The sequence below is a fragment of the Numenius arquata genome, chromosome 2 (assembly GCF_964106895.1).
Source record: "Numenius arquata chromosome 2, bNumArq3.hap1.1, whole genome shotgun sequence".
In the NCBI taxonomy this organism is placed as follows: domain Eukaryota; kingdom Metazoa; phylum Chordata; class Aves; order Charadriiformes; family Scolopacidae; genus Numenius; species Numenius arquata.
In genome coordinates, this window is record NC_133577.1 from 87,540,256 (window position 1) to 87,553,299 (window position 13,044).

Genomic DNA, 13,044 nt, shown 5'->3' on the forward strand with positions numbered 1-13,044 from the left:
TTCAAACTGGAGGGTCAGACCAATGGAGGAAGCCTATGTAACATCTGAGTGGGGTCTCTTATTTCAAAGAACCAGAAATAGAAGTTTCAAAAAGGCAAGTGGTTATATGGGATTTTCCTCAGACTTCCTACAATTTATTTATGGATCTCCAGATTCTCTCAATAAAATCTCCCCTTTGCAACCCTTAGGGATGCAGCAAAATAAACATATTAATTCAGCTGTCAGTGAATGTTCTCACACTTGAACTGGAGGCAAAGCCTCTCTCATGCTACCTGTGTTCACCCCTGTTGGGCAAAGCTGCGAGGGGAATGCCTACAACAGGGTCCCAAGACAGATTCAAATGAGCGGGTGTATTTACACAGAATAATTTAGTGCCTTACCTTTATACTAGTTCAAATCCCAGAAGCAATACAGCCACCTGTGCCAGCTGCACAGAGAGAGTTCAGATGGGCCTGTATAAGATGGCAGGACTAAAAAGCCACCGCAGAGCTGCCGTGGTGCCTCCATCAGAACTGGAGATGTATCAGGTATCTGCTGCCCAAAAAGCATGACGCTTGAAAGAACAGAAACATTAGAAGCACAACACAAGGCAGACAGAAATGGATCTCACAGAGAAAGGCTTAAGGTATAAGATGCGAGAGCACGAGTTCAAGCACGTTTAGACTCTATTTCCACGAGCAAAGAGTGCCACAGATCAAATTATTCTTTGCGTACTCCGTATTCATCATCTGCCATTTCATCAAAACCTACTTAGGCAAGGAATGACCGCATCTGAAAGCGGGGCATGACCTTTGATAAAAATAAGGTTGAATTTTAGAAGTCAGCGACCCAAAGCCTCTCTAGTGCTCTGCTCGTGCCCAGCAACGTTTTTCAACTGTAGAGCAAATCTGACAATGCATAGCACCTGAATGCAACAGAACTAGGAAAGTATGAGAATATTAGTGTTAGGTTCACGAAGCTAAGAAGTCTCTGTCCATAGAAAATTAAGAGAAAACTGAAAGGTCAATGAACCATGTCATTTCGTTACATCTCCTGTGCAGAAACACAGCAGATTTGAAACTGATCATGTGACGTTGCAGCGTGAGAGAAAGGTGATCCCATATACTAAAAAGACCATAGATGTGAGTGAAGTCTTCTTTCCAGCTGTGGTAGACAATTATAGATTTTAGAAGCATTTTTATTGACATCATGCTTGTATGTCAATCTAAAAGTAATCTATAAAAATATCTTATTCATCATTCTCCCCCTCTACTCTGCACTGGTGAGGCCACAACTGGAATACTGCATCCAGTTCTGGGCTCCCCAATTCAAGAGGGATAGGGAACTACTGGAAAGAGTCCAGCAAAGGGCAACGAGGGTGATTCAAGGATTGGAGCATCTCCTTTATGAAGAAAGGCTGAGAGAGCTGGGACTCTAGCCTGGAGAAGAGAAGGCTGAGGGGAGACCTTATCAATGCTTATAAGTACCTAAAGGGTGGGTTGAAGGAGGAGGGAGCCAGACTCTTTTCAGTGGTTGCCAGTGAGAGGACGAGGGGCAACGGGCACAAGCTGGAACATAGGAGGTTCCACTCAAATATGAGAAGAAACTTCTTCACAGTGAGGGTGACAGAGAACTGAAACAGGCTGCCCAGGCAGGTTGTGGAGTCCCCTTCTTTGGAGATTTTCAAGACCCGCCTGGATGCAGTCCTGAGAACAGGCTCTAACATGCTCTGGGCAATCCTGCTTCGGCAGGGGAGTTGGACTAGATGATCTTTATGGTCCCTTCCAACTCTAAAAATTCAGTGAAATCAGCTTTTATTCCCATAGAGTTTAGAAACAACAATCAAATATAATAGTTACCATACCCCTTTGTCTGGATACAGTGAGTAGAAATGTTAAAAAATGCTTCCAGAGAACCTTTTTGAAAATATCAGCTGAAGCACGACTGCAATAGAGTATAGAAGGCCAGCTGTGATAGGTTGTACTCCACTTACACTATATAGTTCTCCCATACATAAAACAGTCAATATAACTCATTAAATTAGAATAATTTTTTAAAAAAAAAGTTATTACAGTAACAGATCAAGGAATGCACAGTGTATTAGTTATCAATGCTTTATTATTGAAAACAAAATTGAAATTCTCTTATCTGGCACATAAACAATTATTTCTACAAAAAGGAAAGCCTACAAATCTGATAATTTATACAAATAACAGTTTTTCAAAAAATAAAATTTTAATTTAGTAAACTTGTCTTGTGCTCTTTTATTTTTTTTTAGCACTGTCTGCAATAATCCACCATAAATCCCTGAGCAGAGAGACATATTTTAAACATGTTTTAAATTTATCCCAAAAGAAGAAAGTTATCAAGCCCAGACCAATACTAAAAAAACGTATTCAGGGACATTCTTGTTAAATTTACGCTAGTCCTTTTTTCTTTCTTTTTTTTTTTTTTTTTTTTTTTTTTTAAGAAACAAACAAAAACAGTTATCAATGCAAGCATGACACTGCCTCACAGGAGTGCTCCCCCTCTCCCCCTTTTGTGCAATGAATAAAAACTACTAAACAAGAATGAGTACACGTTGAAGGACACAAATAACATAGTGAATGGTTAAGACCAAGAAGCCATCGAAGTTTGATGGCTGTTGAGCAAATAAAGCTGCAGGATACCACAGTTTTATATTGAGTTCAGTTATAGTTACTATCTAATTTATTTCTATACTTTTCTCAGAAAGTCAGTAAAGCAGGAGAATAAGTTCAAACTACCATTGTATTCTAACTCTGGTTTCAATGTTAAAGTAGAAATTCGACCTCTGACCCTTCAATTTTGCTTTTCCAGCCATAACATCATTTGAGAAAAACTTGACACACTCCACAAAACCAAACAATCTCGCCCCTCTGGCCCTTCCGGTAGGCCAGCTGTAAACTTAGCAACTTACGGTATTTTAGCGAGGAAGAGGAAAGAAAAGGAAACAGACACTACTACAATTTTTTACTACACTGGCTTTGACACAGCTACTCCTCAATCCATTTCAATACAAGTGTAAGGGGAGAATGACCAAGAAGGCAGAGTAGAACTCAAGTCTCCCCTTTCCCGTTAGGTACAAACATTAACCACAAAAAATGCAAGGAAAACCAAATAAAAGAAGTAGCAACACTTACAGACTGTTGTGTTAATGGTAGGTAACGTTGCTGCAGTGAAGTAATAAATAAATAAATACAGCAAAGTATTCTCTCCTCTACAGTTTTGTTGGAATGGTGCTCAACAGTTAAAAAGCAAAAAACTCCCCACTCTTTCTCAGTAATAAAGAGTTTTTTAACAGAAGATTCTGAAGAAGCTTCAGTTCAAGGTGCTCTACCACTTTAACGTTATATCTACCATTATGAAAAGAACACTGAAGCAGATACAAACAGGTCATTAAATGAAATAGTAACTTTTCTTACAAGCAATAACACTTATACCAAAGAAAGAAAGCAGTTAACAAATGGCCTGGAAAAAAATTACTAAAGCTTCCATACACTGCAATTTAAAATAAATTATTTTTACATTTAAAAACTGAAGACTAAAACAGTAACTAGGCCAGATCATTCTGAAACAGAAATAAATTGAACCTCACCAAAAGCATATTTAGATATTTGACAGCTCTGCTGCTATAGCACACACGTCAGAATACAAACAGAATGCTAATATTTGGTTAGAATCTGAAACACCACCACTGTGAAAAGTAACTGGCAACCACCTTTACACATTTCTCTTGATCGACACTGTTTTAAGCATGATCTAATCCAGTCCCTTCAATTATTTGCTAGCCTCACCAATATATAACAATCCCTTTCCTCCGAGTTGCTCATGAAGTCTCATTTGTAGCATATGCAAGCACTAATGTTTTCAAATCTCACTTGGCTTAGTTATTGCAAAAATACTGTACGCAGATTCCAGCTTAAAGTTGGTCTTATCTGACAGCAATGTAAATAGAGTCAAACACATTGTTCTATAATACCAATTATTTCTTTTCTGAAGATGACAGTCTGACCACACTCATTTGATATCAGGGCAAACATCAGTCTTGCTTGTATTGCTAACCATACCTCTTGGACTTCTTTTTTTTTTTACCACTCTACATACACACCCGATGTAGAATATGGGCAGCTCCTTGCTCATTCTGCCTAGCCCACAGCCATTTGACTGTGTATCTCAAGAAAACTGCATTAAAACTTAACAAGCTGAAATAATATGCAAATTCTTAGTAAATGATTATGAATGCTGTCATCTGATCACAAGTGACAGGTTTGAAAAAAAAAATAAATAATTGGCCATATAAGCTGTGAAATTGGTAGGCAAGTGGTCCTGAAGTGAGACCAGCAGCATTAAGACAAACTGCAAACACACTGGATTTAGTATACATTTTAATGAGTTACAGTATCAGCAAAATACTTTAACCTACTGTTACCACTTCTACTCCCATATGGCTTAGCGTATACTGTACAATTTTCCCTTAGTATTTCTAGACAGTATACATTTCAAGTACCCACCCAAAAGTGAGCAATATGGGATTTGCAATGATTTATCAAATATGCCAAGACACCTTCTCTCAAGTGCTATGGTTCTAAATATTTTTGTGGGGTAACAAGTCCTTCGTGAATATCTCAGTGTCTCCCTTTTTCTATTTATCTAGCAAAAAATTTATGCCAAAAAAGCAGGATAGCTTCTCCTAGCAGCAATTAAGACCTCTCGTCCTTGCAGTCAAGTCCAAGGAGTTCTCTGATTGGACAACTGTGTGGAAGTTCTAGTTTGTGGTTTTAATCAATTTAAGAAAAAAAAATTCAGAGTTTTCATCATCATGGTTTGGATGTCTTCAAACCTTGCTTCTCCATGATATTCCACAATTTGCGAAGATTGGACTGAGTGATGACATCATCGGGTTTAAGTTGAAGAGCAAGGAGGTAGTTTTCTTCAGCCTCTTTCAGTTTACCATTCAGATGGAGAATGGCTCCAAGATTCATTAAGGCAGCTGGATACTGGTACAAAAAAAAAGTGAGGGAGAAATATTAGGAATATTTTCAGGTTTTCTTTTCAGACAATCTTCTTCCACTTAAACAAATTATTCCCTTATGTTTGCAGACTTTTCATGGAATCAATTTAAGCAAATAGAGATAACAAGAAAAAGTTTCTGAACAGCTGCTGTATACTTTGTGCTTTAAACAGGGCAAGCTCTGGTGTCTACAGACGTAGACTTCTCTCTTTAATGAGAAAACACAGAGCTCATAAAGCTTTACATGTGGTAATGTCAGCATAGCAGAGTTTCCAAGAGAAAATTAAAGTAATCCAAGAGCGGATTAAAGACAGGAACTTAATTTTAATTCAGCCCATTGCCAATAAAGAATTTACAATCATTGGGAATAGTTAACACATTGGAACTCATCCCCTTTTTTCTCTTTATCTTAATTATAACTAGTAGAAAATACAATCTGTTCTCAGATTCTAAGGATGTTTAGGGGTCCTAGAATATCCATTTAGATTAAGGCTGTGGCAATTATTTCTTAATGAACGATTGAATAAAATTAACAATGGTGGAAGCACATGCTATTTTAATAACAAAGGTGAAAATTTCATAACAAATCCATTAAAAAGCTTCTTATGTTACTAACAATTTTTCCATCTTTAGCTAAGACAAAATGGGTTTTGTTTTTATTTTTTCATCTTTAGACTATTCCATTATGAAATAACAGGTTGTTCATGATAATTAAACATGTCTGGTTACTGGAGTTAACAAATATTACATGGGCTGAAAAGCAGATTTACGAAGCTGAAGAGAACAGTCTGACCTACCTTTTTGCAGTACCTAAGGTTGTCACATGCTAGTGAGAGCACAGTAAAGGCATTTGCCAAACCAGTACCTTGCATTTCAAAGAAAAAGAGGGGTGGGGTTGGGAACTAGACCAAGTTCACTACGTTTTGTTCTCTCCCTTAGGTCACTATGATTTCAAAGGAGCTTGAGGAACGCTCACTTTCGAAGTCACATACTTTGTCTCAGATGATAAGTGTTTCAAGACACCACTCACCAGTGGTACGATCAAAAGGCAGTACCCAAACTGTGAAGCCACATGGAAACTCAGCTTCAGACTACTGGGTGTTGGTATGCCTTAGAAGCCCTTCAGGAAATAACTGACAATAACTTCAGGAAAATATGGTAGGTAGAAGGCCAATAAAATATGCGCTAGAGTTGGTCTCCCAGACTGATGAGGTAATAGGAAGTCATTAGGATGAGGAAGACTTAGCTATGTTTCAAACCTCTCCACTAGCAAGTTAAAGTCATTACTCTTATCCTTCTGAATCAAGCTTCAGCACGCCTCCCCCCCCCCCCCAATTCTTGTGTCCAAAAGCAAAATTTTATAATGGAAATGTTGTTCAGAAAATTCTCTAGTTTTATACCCTATAAATATTTCATATTTTTTCAGCTTTCTTCCTGCTTCTTTTTACCTATTAACATATGCAGCACAAAAAAATCATGAAGAACTGTGAAACATCAAATTTTCAGAACAACTGGCTTCCAGAGTTTCAAAATTAAGCAAAACGAGTTCAGCCCTTGCTATTGTAAACATCATAATGCTAATGCAGTGGAATCTGAAGATGTTATTTTTAGATTTAATTTTTCTTGCTTTACCCTGACAGATTATTTCCACCACTCCGAAGTCAGTTACTTTGTTCTACTAAAAATCAAGACAACAACAACAAAAACCTAGCTGGATTTTATAAAGTTTTCCCAGTTAAATACTGTCCAAAATTTCCTCCTCTGTCATATTCTGTACAGAGAAAGAAAACCAAGCCCATGAAATGTAATCTTTGCTATGGACAACACATATTGGCAGCCACATTATCATAGCTCCACCTTAGCAGTGCCAGTCTTGCATGCTATTTTATAATGGAATAATACACTCCTTAATTACTGATGTTCTGGGTACTAATTGAAGTGATGCAAGTGAAGAATGATTGGAAAACAGCTCCACTGTATATGGCTGGCTGTCTAAATATCCACATACTTTATTCATTCATTTATTTTTAGACTTAAGATTGCTTGTGAGAATTTTCTCAAATCATGAGTAGGATGGTCCATTCACACTAATCGTGCTCTTTATTCACCTAATTAGTTTATGAATCAGCTAGCTTTTTTCAAGAGCACAGTAATAGACACAGAACTGTCTTCTCACTTGAAATATAACTATGTGCATAAGTTTGCATCTAGACAAAGCTTACAATGGATAAGGATTACAAAACTTTAAAACCAGAAAAACTTGTACGAAATAAGACACACACTGAAATGTGCTCAGGGCTAAATTTACAGCATCCACAAACTTATTGTGTGGGAAGTAACACAGTTGTCTCATATGGCTTCCAGAATTCCTCTCCAGTTCCTTCACACCCTCCTGAAAATATGGTGTGTGTATGGTACTAATCAAGTACTTAAAGAATGTTAAGACTATACGCCTAGCTAAGGAAACTCTTCTAACATCATGTCTTTAATTTGATATATCATTTCACTAGAGAAAGCAACAAAACCATCTAGAAACAGAAAAAACTGCATGCCTTTCAACTGAACTTGAAATTTTCCAACTTCTACCCATCATTCATGATTTCCTGGAGACCCAACAAATTTTAGGCCATTAATGCTCTCAACAAATATATTTCTAGAAAATGTGAACTGATAACTCATTTCAGGTAGTGCTGAAAGTTCATTCCAGCTCCTCCATGTTTCAAATGAGGAAGTGCACAGGATTTTGGAAAGAATGCTCCCTAGCTTTCTAGGGTATCAGCCACCCCAATATCTATGGTTTATTGTAACAGTCGCAAGAATTTTGGGTGACTGCAAGATTATACATCAGTGCCATTGTTCTCTGACAGCTATAAATGATGGTCTGAGAACAAGAGAGCAAGAGAGATTTGCTACAGTTTTTCTTCACATATATTGTCTTTTATTAAAGACAGCTGATAAAACTTTTCAGTACTTTAACAAAGGCAGTCAGCAGCTACCAGTGCAATAACATGGGACTTGTAGCACTGTATAACAAATGACACCACCTACTACTTCAGAGACTTGAAAGGAGAAACAGGCCTGCCTTCATTTCCTTTTGGAGACAGATGCTTTACATCAAAAAAAAGCTGACTGGCATTTCTATGGGGGTTATAAATGCTGTCTTTTATGGTCGATTGGGAATTATTCCCTTTATTAGCATTTTTATCATGGTGTGCTTGTTTCCTTAGTGGTTTTTTGAGGGGAGTAGAGGGAGGTGCTTGTGGGGAGGAGGGAAGAGGAATTACAGAGTAGTTAATTAATAACAAAATAGCAAAAGGCATGCATTTAGTTGCCTGGGATGTTTTTGGTTTACACTGATGACAATTCTTTCAAGCTTTCTCTATACTACCAAAATAAAAGAGCAGCTTTGGGGCATGCAAAAATTTTATGTAAATTAAAGCTCTCTCTAAAATTAGAGAACTACGGAATTTCCAAATAATTCAAAATAATTCTGGTAGTATTTTGGGATTACACTAATGTAACCAAGTACAGTATTGGACCCACAAACAGAATTAATCTTAATGACACAGCAGATGACCTCATTCCTTGGTCATCATCTCTGGTGTCTAATATTGCAAATGCCATATCAGAAGAAAAGTCCCAAACAGAAGAAGACGAGTTTACTCCTATATATATATATGCCTAAGAAGTTATGGAGAGAGAAACAAATACACAAACACTTAACCTAGCTCAAAACCACCTCTTGTGTGCCAGGGAAGTATGAGCAAACAACAGCCCAAACACAAGCAGTGAAATTTGAAATTGTTTTACCCCCAAAGCTCTGCTTACAGATGACCACCTCTGCTCAATGCCATAGAGGACAGGGGAACAGATTCTGACATGAAAGTGCAATTTGTTGCTGTTGAGGTATTTATAAGGAAAATCACACCAATTTTTACTCCAGTAGAATCACAAGTGCAAGCTACTTCTCACTTATCCATTTTCAAAGGTCACTGAAAAGATGTTGCCAATATTAAACTTGCTCTTAATGAACTACTGCAGTGCATGATCTTGTAGACGTTTCAAAACAACCCCAGGACTGTTTAATGAATAGCGTAATCAGCATGGCCAACCCATCAAAAACACAGAGACTGTTTCGTTTTAAAAACAGTGCAATTAAGGACCCTTGGTCTTTTAAGGGTTCCTGTTGAGTAAAGTCCATACTTAAAGAAGGACACAAAATGTCATTCACATGTGAATATGTCGTCCCAGCACTTCCAGTTAAATATGGGTGAAGAATTCAGATATTTCTCTTTGATAACTGAAGATAAATAGGAGGTATAATGACTGAGTAGTGAAGCAGCAGAGTATTTGTTGCTCACTAAGCATCAGAGCAAAGCATGGTGAACTGCTACATCTTATCAGTGACCACGGGATAATGTGCTATCATGCTTTTTTATCCTCCTACAGTGATGGCAAGAATTTCCACTTGAACTTTCGTTACTGCTGCTATTGCTGTAGCACAGCATAGTATTTTCCGAAGCAATCAAAATATCATTAGCTCCTTTTTGATTGCTAAAGATAACTGTGGACAACAGAATCATTTCAGGGGTAGCACTTGCTTTTGGCAGACCTCACAACTTCTGAGTAAAACTATGATCTAGGAGTTGTCCCAAGATGCAAGCATACTACTCTAAAGCATTAGGTGGGTGGAGATGGTAGAAGGAGAGGCAGGGGAGGGACTTGAAGCAAGGTGGTTGCTTCCAATTGAATCTTACTTTCCAATGTAATGCATTGACAACACTGTAAATTCAGCACATGGAAGAAGACCTTTTTATAGGAGCAACCTAGTATTGCCAGATAAGCCAAGTGCCAGTTATTCCTTCCAGAGACTCATGTTTCTACCTGGTTCTCTATGCTATAAGGCTTCTTAAAAACTTTTTGCATATGCATATATTTGCATATGCAAATGTCTGGTATTTTGTTCCAAACAGCATGCAAATCACAACTAAGACACCAATCTCAAGTAAGCTGGCTAAGATAACAAGAGTAAATTGTAGAGGAACAGATAACTTGTTGTAAAAAGCATTCTAGAACAAGGATGCATGGCAAAATATTATGGTTCAGAGAGAATAAAAAAGCATAAAATTCAGAGTTGAGAGGTATTTCCTGTCTCATCAGCCCTGACAGCAAAGCATTCAGTTCTGCTGGAAAATAAAAAAATCAGCATCTTTGCAAACTCTTAAAATGGAAGAATACTCTACAACTTTTCCTCTACGACAAGTTAAGTACATCATTTAAATTGCAAGTCTGCTCATGAACAATTTCTGTAAGTACGCTTTTGTGTCGATAACAGCTTTCGGCGTAAATAGGAAGAAGGGAAATGGACACAAAAACATTCTCCCCAAAAGTACTAATTTGAATAAACGTTCCGAAGAGCAGTTTCCACGGTTGTATTAGTCAGAAATGAACCTAAACATTTCTGCTGCAAAGGGAACGTGCATCCCAATCTAATTACCTTAAGACTGACTAACAAATGTAGCTATGTAAATCTAACTAATAACAAGCCTAGGCTCTAGAGGGGAGCGGATCCTTGGATTTGGTTATCATCTTCAAGATGATACTATGCTATTAATGCTGATAGAGAACAACTTTAGTTACTCATATTTTGTTTACCAAAGTAAGAAATTACTAATCTCCAGGAAAGATGAACACCCTTCGGGAAAAAAAGAAAAGGAAATCAAAAAAGAAAACACACAAAAAATAAAGTTAATAGCTAGGAAAAAATAGTTTCTGTTGAATACTATTTATGTAATAGTCTGGTTAGGATAGTAGAACAAGTTAATAAGAAGAAGAATAGCACGAATGAATACCTGGTCACCTTAACAACTGATGATACTACATAAATGTTAGGTCATGTACTTTTTTTTTTTTTTTTTTTTATTTTATTTTACATTTGGACATTCTGATCTGGACATTCAAAGTAGATGAGACTTTAACCTGGCTGGTGAAAGGAGAATATACATGGAAATTGTTTGTATGCATCTAATCTTGTGTGCTTTCAAACACTAGAGACCATCCTGTCTAAAATTGCAGACTACAGAGTATGTAAATTTAAAAACAGAAATTAAAAGTGAAGGAAGAGTTTTTTACTATTTTTTTACATTTATGTGTGGCAGATGTGGTAGTTTTCATCCACAAGTATACCGTGAAATTTTTCAGTTTGCTTGTAGATTTAGACAACAGCATCATTAAGGAGACCCACAGCTGTGAGTTGAGGATGAGTTCTAGACTTGGCACAGGAAGGAAGCATCAAGCAGTCTACTTTCATTCTCAAATTATCACATCAACAGGGGACATTTTAGCATCAATGTTCTCCAGCCAGTGAAGATTTTTTCCCTCAACATCTTTTTCATCTTAGCCTTCAGAGACTGCTCAGAGTTTTAAAAACAAGAGTTATCCAAAACCAAACAAGCATATACAGATATATGTTACATCTTGCTGCTGAAAAGCTATCTACTATTGGCCTTTATATAAATTCAGAGGATATATCAGCAAGTTAACAAAAGCATGTGATGCAACTGCTAAACACTGCAGATCATAACAACAGATGAAAAGGTCCCACAGAAATGTACTTACATTTGTAATTTCTGTGTATCTAGAGTTTTTCCACCAATGGTCATGCATCAGTTGCTTTGATTTATGCTTAAAAAGTCTAGTAATCACTCTCAATTTATATAGAAACTGTGATGGACATTTTCAGATAACATACTTGTATTACCATAATAAAAGCTAAGCAGAAACATATGAGCATTTAATATTATGGTTATATTTAAAAAAATAACAAACATTTTCCAGGCTTGAAAGTGTTTCTAATTAAAATTCTTAGGCTTCCAGCTCAAGTGTTTTCATCAGTAGAGGATATGATAATCTTACCCAATTTTGTCAGCACTTTAGGATTTCATTTAAAAAGTCTTCAAATGACTTAATTTTTGTTTATAGAAATCCAACCGTGCTCTGATGTGTGCAATTTGATAATTTTAATACATAGCTGCGATTATGGTGTAAAACATTTAACAAATTCTTTATCTAACACTAATACGTAGCATGCTAATTAGGAAGTCTGTACTCCCAGCAAGTGAGAAACTTGCTGAATAGCAATGTCATCTGTACTACCATACCGACAAACAGAAATTACTCAAAATCATTCAGTAACAGAATTCTGTCCTATTAAAAAAAAAAAAATGGGTATTTTAAAATTAAATTGAATCTGTTAGTTATTATTTATTTTTGCATGCACTTTCATTCTAAATCTTGGAAACCAGAAAAATAAATGGCTTTGTGTTACTGCCTAAAGAAAGATAAAATCCACTTTTAATTTAAAAGAAATGTAAAGTGTTAAGAGAAAAAATGAATATACTCTACTTGACCCAGCAGCACATCTGCTGGGCTGATTAGAATAGCTGTCCATACCAACACAATCAAAACTGGTGAGTCTTCAGAGAAAACTGTAATTTACAGATCATCTGAGGCTATGATCACAATTATACTCACAGTATATACTACTAGCATTTAAAAAGTTCATTTTTTTTCAATTGTCATTGGAAAATAAAAATGACTGCTGAGAATGAATGCATCTTCTGTCTATTTTTGCCCAGGTACTGATTGAATACATCAGTACCCAGAGAATGCTGTATAGTTTTTCGAGATGCCAGCCACAGGCATATAAGGTAGTGCATAAGAGCTTCCACTTTTGAGTAGAATAGCCAGCTACTGAGATTTCAGAAGGAAAACGTTTTCATTTCTGATCTTGAAAAGTTATCTAAGTTCTAATTAAGTAAATTGCAAAATCACAAGATTTCCAGTGTTTTGACTCAAGTTGTTCAGATGAATGCTGTCAAACAAGGGTTTGCACCTTTGGCTGACAAGTGTAGTCAGCTGAATTCAATGTTTGAGAACTAGATTTACATTGATATTGCTGTATGTTTTCCAAAACTATTTGTAAGGTACAGCTTTCAGGCACACTGTTTAAACCATTATGCAACTTGACATAC

At 36.6% G+C, this 13,044-nt stretch overlaps 1 protein-coding gene across 1 annotated transcript in view; it reads right to left on the reverse strand.

Annotated features, from left to right (window-relative positions):
• Positions 1–2,082: 2,082 nt before the first annotated feature.
• Positions 2,083–13,044, reverse strand: part of TMTC2 (transmembrane O-mannosyltransferase targeting cadherins 2) — a 255,407-nt gene continuing 244,445 nt past the window's right edge. The window contains exon 12 of the mRNA XM_074168501.1: positions 2,083–4,997. Within this exon, the coding sequence (XP_074024602.1) occupies positions 4,818–4,997 (180 nt within the window). The 3' untranslated portion in view covers positions 2,083–4,817. The remainder of the gene's footprint in view (positions 4,998–13,044) is intronic.